Here is a 12,854-nt window from a genome sequence, read left to right as displayed (position 1 = left end):
CACAAACCAAGCGCCCGTAAATTAGGGAAGTGTGTGACCTGTGCATAGGCATCTGGTGCCACAAACTAGAGATGGGTCGTTCACGAACTAACAGGTCCAAAGGAACGGTTCACCAAGATGAACGGAACGAGCGAGGAACGAATTCTAAGGAACGTTCTTTCATAGTTCACTTCGGTCGCGGCTTCCTACTTATAGTTCCCGGGAACGGGATACGGTCGGTCTCGTTCCAGCCTCTGTCCCGGTCTCGCTCGGCCGGATTCGTCCTTCTTCGCGTGGCCACTCGTCGCAGTTCCACTGCCGACTGCTCATAGTTCAGTAACGAGTTGTTGTTCATTTCGTTCGCTGTGCACGCCCATTCTAGATCTGTTTCATACCTTTTTTGAACTCTGAACTTCTGGTCCTTTGCGTATTCCATTCAGCGCCCACGAAAGGCAATTAAAATGTATTTTATAATTACGTAAATTATATAACAATTACGTAGTATGTAATACATACATCTTTTCAGGGAACAAAACGGTGTATCAGCTTACTTCACTAATACGATAAACAGCAGAAGAAATCCAGAATGAGATTTTCACTCTGCAGCGGAGTGTGCGCTGATATGAAACTTTGCAAAGGTCCCGAGTTCGAGTCTCGGTCCGGCACACAGTTTTAATCTGCCAGGAAGTTTCAGCAGAAGAAATATTTGAAAAAAAAGGCAAGGTTCTTTGTTATTAGACATTCAAAGGACGTCGGCACGGCACACACGAAAGGCCATTTTTCGTCTTTATTTGATCCAAGGTAAAAGATCATGTTCATTGTTATGGACGGCAGACCGACTTACAACCGAATGAAGACCTTGCTTCGTAATCGAATGTATAGTGTCACATTCTGTAAAGAGAATGCGGTAACTCCTACAATTTTATTTCAGTGTTACAGGGCGACGCCCGAAAAATCGGCCCCGAGTACTAAACAGCTCATTGTCGCTTACCATTCGTCATGTATTGTTTCTAAGTTGTTTGCATTAGCTTATTTGTTATTTGTTCACTGCCTAATTATCACATGTTTATCTATTCTGCACGTAGCGGTCAACAAATCGTGAGTAATTAGCGAGCAGTCTGTACTCGGGGCCGGTTTTTCGTGCGCCACCTTATACACTCCTGGAAATGGAAAAAAGAACACATTGACACCGGTGTGTCAGACCCACCATACTTGCTCCGGACACTGCGAGAGGGCTGTACAAGCAATGATCACACGCACGGCACAGCGGACACACCAGGAACCGCGGTGTTGGCCGTCGAATGGCGCTAGCTGCGCAGCATTTGTGCACCGCCGCCGTCAGTGTCAGCCAGTTTGCCGTGGCATACGGAGCTCCATCGCAGTCTTTAACACTGGTAGCATGCCGCGACAGCGTGGACGTGAACCGTATGTGCAGTTGACGGACTTTGAGCGAGGGCGTATAGTGGGCATGCGGGAGGCCGGGTGGACGTACCGCCGAATTGCTCAACACGTGGGGCGTGAGGTCTTCACAGTACATCGATGTTGTCGCCAGTGGTCGGCGGAAGGTGCACGTGCCCGTCGACCTGGGACCGGACCGCAGCGACGCACGGATGCACGCCAAGACCGTAGGATCCTACGCAGTGCCGTAGGGGACCGCACCGCCACTTCCCAGCAAATTAGGGACACTGTTGCTCCTGGGGTATCGGCGAGGACCATTCGCAACCGTCTCCATGAAGCTGGGCTACGGTCCCGCACACCGTTAGGCCGTCTTCCGCTCACGCCCCAACATCGTGCAGCCCGCCTCCAGTGGTGTCGCGACAGGCGTGCGTGAATGGAGGGACGAATGGAGACGTGTCGTCTTCAGCGATGAGAGTCGCTTCTGCCTTGGTGCCAATGATGGTCGTATGCGTGTTTGGCGCCGTGCAGGTGAGCGCCACAATCAGGACTGCATACTACCGAGGCACACAGGGCCAACACCCGGCATCATGGTGTGGGGAGCGATCTCCTACACTGGCCGTACACCACTGGTGATCGTCGAGGGGACACTGAATAGTGCACGGTACATCCAAACCGTCATCGAACCCATCGTTCTACCATTCCTAGACCGGCAAGGGAACTTGCTGTTCCAACAGGACAATGCACGTCCGCATGTATCCCGTGCCACCCAACGTGCTCTAGAAGGTGTAAGTCAACTACCCTGGCCAGCAAGATCTCCGGATCTGTCCCCCATTGAGCATGTTTGCGACTGGATGAAGCGTCGTCTCACGCGGTCTGCACGTCCAGCACGAACGCTGGTCCAACTGAGGCGCCAGGTGGAAATGGCATGGCAAGCCGTTCCACAGGACTACATCCAGCATCTCTACGATCGTCTCCATGGGAGAATAGCAGCCTGCATTGCTGCGAAAGGTGGATATACACTGTACTAGTGCCGACATTGTGCATGCTCTGTTGCCTGTGTCTATGTGCCTGTGGTTCTGTCAGTGTGATCATGTGATGTATCTGACCCCAGGAATGTGTCAATAAAGTTTCCCGTTCCTGGGACAATGAATTCACGGTGTTCTTATTTCAATTTCCATGAGTGTATTATTTCACTGCGATCAACCACACAACGCTGCAGTTGGCTAAACGAGATGTTTTGCAGAATCACGAAAATTACAAGTGTATGAATATTCTGTTATGAATAAAAACTCTGTACTCCAGGGGGGAGGTAAGTGCCCCCACTTGGCGCCTTCCATCTTCGGTCACCTATGCTACTAATTTTCAGTCTTTCATACGAGCCATATACCAAGCACAATGAACGGTGAACGAGTAAAAATGAACGGTTCCCAAAAAAGAGCGATCATCCGTGAAATAGTTTCCAAGGATGAACGACTTTGCCCAGCTCTACCATAAACCTCTGGAAATCTATCAAAGTACTTGTCGAATCCATGGCTTGCAGAATCACTGCTGAAATGCGATCCAGAGATGGACCAACATTCCTTTAAGTAGGTGCTCATATTGTTTTGGCTCATTAGTGTATACGCTAAAGCCACAGGAATCTGACGAGAAAACTAAATACGAGGGGTTTCCAGAAAGTAAGTTCCAGCGTCCGCGAAATGGAAGTCACATTGAAAATGCAATGAAGCTTCGCACAGATGTCTTAGGCAGTGTTCCTAGTACACCCATCTAACGCGTCACGTCGCTCTTTCCAGTTTTGAGCGCACAGTGAGGACGTAAAGAACCCCGATAAATAGCGTTTCCGCCAAGTATGGGCGCCTGCCAAGAGATATCGTTTGATTTCATGCAACACCACGAAACGTGACTGTCGCTCAATTCCTTTTTCATGACAAATCTCGAGCGCACACTGCAGGGGCAATTAAGATGCTCCTGCAGCATTTTTATTGGGAAGTATTTAACCACCCACCGTACAGCCCGGACTTGCCTCCCCCCCCCTCCCTCCCCCCTGATTCTCATCTGTGCCCACATGAATTGCTGGCTATTACGACAACATTTCGGAACAGACAACGAGTTGCAGACCAGCGTAGAGAATTGGCGGAAAGCACAGGCAGCTGCCTTGTATGACGAGGGTACTGGAAAGTTGCTACGGGCAAATAAAACATTTCTGATTTTCACTGCGGTTTCAATTTGGCCATCGATCGGGACTTACTTTCTGGACAACCCCCCCATAAGTCTCATTCTGCGCGTGTATCACATAACTGTGCGAGCACTGTGGGTAGCAGACAAGGGACATATGAGGGCTTGGGTCGGGAGGGAAGCGTGCTTGGATAGTCAAAGCATTTAAGATGATCGCTAGCATAACGCAGAAAATTCGGGTTCGAGTCCTCTCCGGCACAAATTTTCATTTGTTTCTTGTAAACTCTACAGCTGTGGTGGTACCGTATTCGCAATTTGGGAATACATTTCATGAGTGCTGCTAAAGCCTCTGTGTGACCTGAAATCGATCTAGTTTTACCTTTGTGGTCTTTTCACGAGATACATAGGAAGAATGAAAATATACTTCATTGACTCTGTAGGAACGAACGCATTCGGCCATTATCCTTACTAAATGGATAAAAACTGTCACATAGTCACCTCTAGGAGCAACAAAATTTTGACTTTTAATATTTCACATAACCACTGACAACATTTAAAAATTTAAAATGCTGTCATAATCTAATCGCAAAGAGGTATCAATCCTATGTTAAAACTTTAACACAGTAAATCAAGCACTAAACATTAGAAACTGCGTATATGCCTTGAGGCATACCAATTGACAGTGCACAAATTATTCAGGCTATTCACTCAGGTACTTGAGAATGAAAGCACTTAGCGACTTATCGCTATTGTCATTATCTGCAGACACATGAACGACGATAATATCATCACACTACAGCCAACGACGCCGTCATTTGGCAGCCCGTCGATTACGTAATTAACACCTAAGTCTAAGCATCCCCAAATATTTGCTGATGCTTCGTGGAACTCCGAAGGGTCGGCATTGTCCCCAGTTTCTTTATTCAGTGTCCAAATTGCGTCAGTGGCTTCACAAATGGGTGCCCACTAATAATTCTTCGAATCTTAGACTGCTGAACTTTCACCAACAAATTCCGCGCCAATGTTTTTCGACAATTATTCTCTCTCTCCTCTCTCTTTTCTCTTTTATGTAATTTTTCACTCACAACAAATGGGGGCAATAAAGTGCTGTACAGCAAAATGTTCACTTGTCAACACGTTGAGTACGCAGCCGATTTCACTGGGCTTTCCGTTGAGGCGGCAGTCCCTCGTGCCAGCGACAGCTGACGTACGTCTAATACAAACGTGAGCGTAATGGTGCGCCTGCCGAACAGCAACCCATCCGACGGCCGTGCAGTAGTCGCCACCTGCCACACAGGCGTAGTCGCGGGAAAGAAATAATCCCTCGGCAACTGGCGCCGAGCCGAGTTAGCAAATAAAGTGGAAGTACACCCTTTGATGGTTATTGATTTGGAGTGTAAACGGGTGTGGTACGGTAAGAAGGCAAATTCGAAAACAAGGGTTTATCGAAAACCGAAAATCTTTACTGAGTCTAATAAGGGAGCAACTACTATGGTCCTGTGTGAATCAGATGATTACATATAGCAGCCCATTGAGACAGGCAGTAAAATGGTATCGAAACTTAGCATTCGATCTTTTTTTCAACACCGCTACTGTAAATGCGTTATATGTAATACACGATGTGACGGGATTGAACCTGCAAATCACAGTATTTCGGAAAACGCTGACAGACGCGCACACATGGAATGGACATGAAGGAACTCGAGTGAAAGTCGGTACAAGAAGAAGCAAACACCATTGGGAAACAAAAGAACGAAAGGCGCATAAAGTGCACAGATATTCTTCTAACTGCTACGAGACAAACACAAAAACAATCAGGAGCGATGCAACGCGAAAGTTAGGTAAACAGGTGGTTACCTTTTGTAACCCAATATTTGCACTGAACGTATAATAAACTTCGCTAAAATGACAAATTTTGTTTTTTGGCCTTGATACTATCGTTCGCATGCGGTGATGTTCAAACGAAAAAAGCAGTCTCAGTCCCCAGAGACTGGTTTCATCGGACGGAAGAGTCCCACATGTCTGAATGCGTCCTTGACGTCTTAACTGGTGCTGTGCGAGTTCACGTATGTCTGTCGCCTAATTTTAAATTTAGCGACTGGTGTTGACGATTGTTGCCATTATTAGTTGCGGGTTATCGAAAACTATACAGTTACTCTACTTGAAGAGAGACTGATGCGGATGAACTGGAGACCCAGATTAATGACGGCCGTATAAATGAGATACCACTGTATTTAACATGCACATCTGCATCTATAAGCCACAAACCAGTTTTCGGTATGTGGCGGAGGGTACTGTGTGTACCGGCGTCAGTTCCCCGTTTTCTATTGCAGTCGCGTATGGACTGCAGAAGAACAAGTGCTGGTATGCCCCTGTGTGCGCGCGAATCTCTCTCATTTCACCTTCGTGAGCTTTTATCAAGATATATATAAGGCCGATTATTTCCGTGACGTCTTCGCACTTATTAAATGAACCTGTAACGAAACGTGCTGCTCTTCTTTGAATCTTCTCTATTTCCTCTATCAATTTTACCTGGCAAGCACGCCATATTCACGAGCACTATTCAAGCAATGGTCGAACGAGTATTTTGTAAGCTACTTTCATTGATGAAACTTCTTGGCAGATCAGAACTGTGGGCCAGAGCAAGACTCGAACTCGGGACCTTTGCCTTTCGCGGGTAAGTGCTCTACCAACTGAGTTACCCAAGCACGGCTCACGACCCGACCTCACTGCCTTATTTAGCCCAGTAGCTTATCTCCTACCTTCCAAACTTCACAGGAAGTTTCATACGAAACTTTTAAGACTACCTCTGCTGGAAGAATGGATACTGCCGAGAGATGGTTTAACCTGGGGGGAAGTTTCCAGAACGAAATGTTCACTCTGTAGCTGATTGTGGGCTGATATGAAACTTCGTGGCAGAGGTTTGTAAGGCAGAAAACGAGGTTCTGGTGGAAACAGAGCTGTGAGGAAGGGTCGAGAATCATACATGGGTAGCTCAGTCAGTTGATGCCTGTCAAAGGATGACATTCCTAGTTGGAGTCTCGGTCCGGCAAACAGTTATAATGTGCAAGGAAGTTTCATATCACTGCACACTCCAATGCAGAGTGAATATCTGATTCTAGATACTTCCAGTGATGATGGATTGCATTTCCTGAGGATTCTTCCAATGAGTCTCAGCCTGACATCTACCTTACAACTAAATTTATGTCGTGGTTCTGCTTCAAATGTCTGCGTACGCATACTCTTAGATATTTTATAGAGGTTACTGCTGCCAGTGATTATTCTGCAATCACATAGTGCCTTTGCTGCTATTGTACCCGCAATAAGTTGCATTTGTTCATTTTGAGAGTCCACTGCGACTCTGTACATATAGCCTCGATCCTCTGCAAGTCTTCCTGCATTTTTCTTCAATTTTCTAGCGTTGCGACTTCACTGTATACAACAGCATCATCCGCTGAAAGCCCCATAGAACCTCCAACGTTAGCTGCTTCGTCATTTACAAATACTGTGACAAGTAACGGCGCTATAAAAATCGCCTGAGACGTGCTCAAAGCTATTTTTACGACTGAAGAGCTCTCTCCTTTCAAAATGACATGCTTATATTGTGTTCGCTAGAAACCCTTGAATAGAGTTACATTGCTGGTCTGATATTCCATACTCTCGTATTATGTTCATTGGGCAGCCGTGCGGAGTAGTCCACTAAATTATGCTCAGTGTCATTACCGTCGATATACAGCGGGATTTTGGAACATATACTGTGTCGGAACATTATGAATTAACTGGAACAGAACGGTCTCTTGACACACAGTCAACACGGAATTAAAAAATATCGTTGTTGTCAAACACGAGTAGCTCCTTACTCATTCGAAGTGTTGCGTGCTACTGATAAGTGACTTCAAACTGATTCTGCATTTCTAGATTTCCAGAAGGGTTTTGACACCTTACCTCAGAAAAGGCTTGTAATCAGATGACGATTTTATGGAATATCTTCTGAGTTATGCGACTGCATTCGTGATTTTCTGTCAGAAAGGTGACAGTTCGGAAAGTGATAGAGTAAAACAGAAGTGATTTCTGGCGTTTCTCAAGGCACTGTTATAGGCCCTTTGCTGTTCCTTACCTACATAAACGATTTGGGAGACAATCTGAGCAGTCGTCTTAGGTTGTTTGCAGATGACGCTGTCGTTTATCGACTAGTAAAGACATCAGAAGATCAAAAGAAATTGCAAAACGATTTAGAAGAGATATCGGAATGGTGCGAAAATTGGCAGTTCACCTTAAATAACAAAAAGTATGAGGTCATCCACATGAGTGCTAAAAGGAACTCGTTAAACTTCGGTTACACGATAAATTATTCAAATCTAAAGGCCGTAAATTTAATCAAATACCTAGGAATTACAATTACGAAGAGCTTAAATTGGAAGGGACACACAGAAAATGTTGTGGGGAAGGCTAACCAAAGACTGCGTTTTATTGGAAGAAGTCTCCGAAGATGGAAGAGATCTAGTAAAGAGGCTGCCTACACTGCGCTTGTCCGTCCTCTATTCGAGTACTGCTAGGCGGTCTGGGATCGTTACTAGATGTGATTGACACTATACACCGAGCAAGTTCAAAGAAGGGCAGCACGTTTCGTAATATCGAGAAATAGGAGAGAGAGTGTCACTGACATGATACAGGGTTTGGGGTTGGCATCATTAAAACAAACGTTTTTCGTTGAGGCGGAATCTCCTCACGAAATTTCGATCACCAGCTTTCCCTTCCGAGTGCGCGAAAATATTTGGTTGACGCCGAGCTGCATCGGGAGAAACCATAATCATGCCCGCCCGGTTGGCTGTGCGGTCTAAAGCACGGCTTTCCGGGCGGGAAGGAGCGCCTGGTCCCCGGCACGAATCCGTCCGGCGGATTTGTGTCGAGGTCCAGTGAGCCGGCCAGTCTGTAGAAGGTTTTTAGGCAGTTTTTCCATCTGCCTCGGCGAATGCAGGCTGGTTCCCCTTATTCCGCCTCAGTTACACTATGTCGGCGATTGCTGCGCAAACAAGTTCTCCACGTACGCGTACACCACCATTACTCTACCACGCAAACATAGGGGTTACACTCGTCTGGTGTGAGACGTTCGCTGGGGGGTCCACCGGGGACCGAACCGCACAATAACCCGGGGTCCGGTGTGGGGCGGCGTTGGGGTGAAGTGGACTGGGGTCGTCGTCGTGGGGTTGTGGACCACTGCGGCTGCGGCGGGGACGGAGCCTCTCCGTCGTTTCTAGGTTCCCGGTTCACATACAATACAATAGAACCATAATCATAATAAAATAAGGGAAATGAGCGCTCGCACGGGGAGATATAGGTGTTCGTCTTTTGCGCGTGGTTTCGAGAGTGGAATAATAGAGAATTATTGTGAAGCTCATCGTCTTGCGGTAGCGTTCTTGCTTCCCCCCGCACGGGGTCCCGGGTTCGATCCCGGCGGGGTCAGAAGCTTGCCTTGTTGGCGGTGCGGGTCTCCCGCATCGTCCCCTACGCTCCTCGGAATTTGGGACCTCATCATCATTATCATTCTGAAGATGGTTCGATGAACCCTCGGTTAGGCACTTAAATGTGATTTGCAGAGTATCGATGTTGATGTAGATGAGCTGATCGAACGCTTTTCGGGAGTCTAGGAACACGGTGGCTACTCGCGTGCCTGTGTTTAGTGCTTTGTTTGTGCCCCGGACGATCGGAGCGAGCTGGGTTTCACGCGGTCGTTTGGAGTCCGTGCCACGAGTGTGTCAACGTATTGTGCACTGCACTACGCGTGTATGTGTGTTCGGCAGGACAACGAGCTGGGCGCGGTGCCGTCGGCGGCGCTCTCGCGGCTGTCGGCGCTGACGCACCTGGACCTGTCGCGCAACCGCCTGGCGCACGTGCCGGCGGGCGCGCTGGAGCCGCTGTCGTCGCTGGCGACGCTGCGGCTGGCCGACAACGCCAACGTGACGCTGGCGGCGGGCGCGCTGCGCGGCCTGGGAGCGTCGCTGCGCAACCTCAACCTGCGCGGCGCGCGCCTGCGACACCTGCCGGCCGACGCGCTCGCGCCGCTGCGCAGCCTCGCCTTCCTCGACCTCTCGCACAACGCCATCCGCGAGCTGCCGCCAGGTCAGTGCCGGCGCGAACGAGTCTCGTCTCGGCTGGGGGCCAAGGGATATCTATGCTGCAGGCTAGCCGCCCGCAACAAATCGAGTGTCTCTCCTCTGAGTCCCAAGCGCATTATATCCAATCTTTCGGCAGACATCTGTAATATACACTACTGGCCATTAGAATTCCTACACCACGAGGATGACGTGCTACAGACGAGAAATTTAACCGACAGGAATAAGATGATGCGATATGCAAATGATTAGCTTTTCAGAGCATTCACACAAGGTTGGCGCCGGTGGCGACACCTACAACGTACTGACATGATGAAAGTTTCCAACCGATTTCTCATACACAAACAGCAGTTGACCGGCGTTGCCTGGTGAAACGTTGTTGTCATGCCTCGTGTAAGGGTGAGAATTGCGTACCATCATGTTTCCGACTATCCCGATTGCGGTTTATCGTATGGCGTCATTGCTGCTCGCATTGGTCCAGATCCAATGACTGTTAGCAGAATATGGAATCGGTGGGTTCAGGAGGGTAATACGGAACGCCGTGCTGGATCCCAAAGGCCTCGTATCACTAGCAGTCGAGATGACAGGCATCTTATCCGCATGGCTGTAACGTCTCGTGCAGCCACGTCTCGATCCCTGAGTCAACAGATGGGGACGTTTACAAGACAACAACCATCTGCGCGAACAGTTCGACGACGTTTGCAGCAACATGGACTGTCAGCTCGGAGACCGTGGCTGCGGTTACCCTTGACGCTGCATCACAGACAGGAGCGCCAACGATGGTGCACTCAACGACGAACCTGGGTGCACGAATGGCAAAACATCATTTTTTCGGATGAATCCAGGTTCTGTTGACAGCATCATGATGGTCGCATCCGTGTCTGGCGACATCGCGGTGAACGCACATTGGAAGCGTGTATTCGTCATCGCCATACTGGCGTATCACCCGGCGTGATGGTATGGGGTGCCATTGGTTACACGTGTCGGTCAGCTCTTGTTCGCATTGACGGCACTTTGAACAGTGGACGTTACATTTCAGATGTGTTACAATCCGGGCTCTACCCCTCATTAGATCCCTCCGAAAACCTACATTTCAGCACGATAATGCACGACCCCATGTTGGAGGTCCTGTACGGGCCTATCTGGATACAGAAAATGTTCGACTGCTGCCCTGGCCAGCACATTCTCCACATCACTCACCAACTGAAAACGTCTGGTCAATGGTGGCCGTGCAACTGGTTCGTCACAATACGCCAGTCACTACTCTTGATGAACTGTGATATCGTGTTTAAGCTGCATGGGCAGCTGTACCTGTACACGTCATCCAAGCTCTGTTTGATTCAATGCCCAGGCGTATCAACGCCGTTATTACGGCCAGAGCTGGTCGTTCTGGGTACTGATTTCTCAGGATCTATGCACCCAAATTTCGTTAAAATGTAATTACATGTCAGTTCTAGTATAATATATTTGTCCAATGAATACCCGTTTATCATCTGGATTTCTTCTTGGAGTAGCAATTTTAATGGCCAGTAGTGTAGATTTTGCGCTATGTAGCTGGAGTCAGCCCAGACAAACATAGCGTGGCCATCATCCGCAGCAAGCATAGAAATATTCGTTTTGTAAATAGAAACCACCTTTTCTTGCTGCAATGTATTTTATTTGTCCCAGATGCGTTTAGCATTTTACCTTAACGAGTCTTCAGTGGGGTCTAGAATGACAGACTTTCGTTCTGATATGTGACGTGTAGAGAATAAAACAGTTCGCGTCTCGTTTGTTACGTAAATTAGTGATCACTTACATATCTTCTCGGTTTTAGCTGGCATCTGCGTTTCCTCTCATCTGGTCACATGCTGGAGGTCGCACTGTAACTTCACTTGTGAAACATAACCACGTTTTCATGTTCCCCTTACGTTTCGTAAGTCAAATTAGCACACAAGAAGAAACATAGATGCCAACCAAAAACGCGAATATCTGTAAAAAATGAGATGTGAACTGTTTTGTAATCCACACATGACACATATCAAAAACAAAACTGCATCATTCTAGGTCGCACTAAAAATGGAAATAAGCGTACGGCATTGTAGGCCGGGTTGTCCCCCATTCGAGGAAGTTCGGCCGCCGAGGGCTAGTACTTATTGCATCCGACGCCACATTGGGCGACTTACGCATCGGAGATGGGGATGAAATGATGATGAGGACAACACAACACGCAGTCCCTGAGCGGAGAAAATCTCCTGCCCCAGCCGGGAATCGATCTCGGGCCCCTTGGCGTGGCATTCCGCCGCGCTGACCACTCAGCTAACGGGGGCGGACTAGATCCCACTGAAGATGCCTTAAAGCAAAAGGTCAGACGTGTCTTGGAGAAATAAAATACATTACAGCAAGAAAAGGTGGTGTCTATTTACAAAACACATAGAGCTCGCCATGTTTTGGACACCCCACTAGGTGAATACCGGGCTAGTCCCCACGTCCCGCCTCAGTTACAGGAAGGGCATCCGGCCACCCTCTGACACTAACACCGCCAAATCCATAGTAACAAGGCCGACCCTGCGTTGACGTGGGACAAAGGCCCAAACAAAATGATGATAAAGCTCGCCATGTTTTTCATGGAACGTCAAGTGTCGACGCAAAGCGTCGCCTTGTTTCCCGTTACAAAAATAATGAACATTTGAATGATTCTTGTATTGCAATGATGGGGAATGAGTCACTTTCAGGATATGTACACATGTTTAGCTTTAACATTAATGAAAACATTTTAAAAGTCCTACTCATCACACTTAAAATCCCTTTTTTCTTGTTTTATATCAGATTAAAAGTTGCTTTGTTGCCTATCAGACATTTTGGGTTATTGGGCAGATGATCAAAAGTTTTTGTTGTTGCATACTGAACTCCTTTTGGAGCCACTGAAAGCTTTAATAAGGGGTAATGAAGATCATTTTTAGATTTCCGTACTTAAGCTGGTAAAACAGAACCATTATAGGATCACTTTGTTGTCTGTCAGTCCGACAGTTAAGACTCCTGTTGTGACTTGGCAAGACAGCCAAGCCACTATGAGAGGAAGCCGAAGGCAAGCGTTTAAGCTCACGCAGGCTGGCGTGAGGTCTGGAACAGTTAAAGGAATAGAGACTAGCAAAAAAGGTACGTAGCTTCTGGAATACTTAACTTTAATCCGTAATTGGTGAACATCGG

General features: G+C 47.7%; 2 protein-coding genes across 2 annotated transcripts in view; one reads left to right on the top strand and one right to left on the bottom strand.

Annotated features, from left to right (window-relative positions):
* LOC124594919 (rab3 GTPase-activating protein catalytic subunit) overlaps positions 1 to 12,854 on the bottom strand; it is a 465,991-nt gene that overhangs the window by 333,817 nt on the left and 119,320 nt on the right. The gene's annotated exons all lie outside the window — the stretch shown is intronic.
* LOC124594920 (vasorin) overlaps positions 1 to 12,854 on the top strand; it is a 292,597-nt gene that overhangs the window by 242,446 nt on the left and 37,297 nt on the right. Inside the window, exon 3 of the mRNA XM_047133412.1 lies at positions 9,354 to 9,672. Coding sequence (XP_046989368.1) covers positions 9,354 to 9,672 — 319 coding nt within the window. The remainder of the gene's footprint in view (positions 1 to 9,353; positions 9,673 to 12,854) is intronic.

This window comes from Schistocerca americana, chromosome 2, assembly GCF_021461395.2.
Source record: "Schistocerca americana isolate TAMUIC-IGC-003095 chromosome 2, iqSchAmer2.1, whole genome shotgun sequence".
Taxonomy (NCBI): domain Eukaryota; kingdom Metazoa; phylum Arthropoda; class Insecta; order Orthoptera; family Acrididae; genus Schistocerca; species Schistocerca americana.
This window is presented reverse-complemented; position numbering and strand designations above follow the sequence as displayed.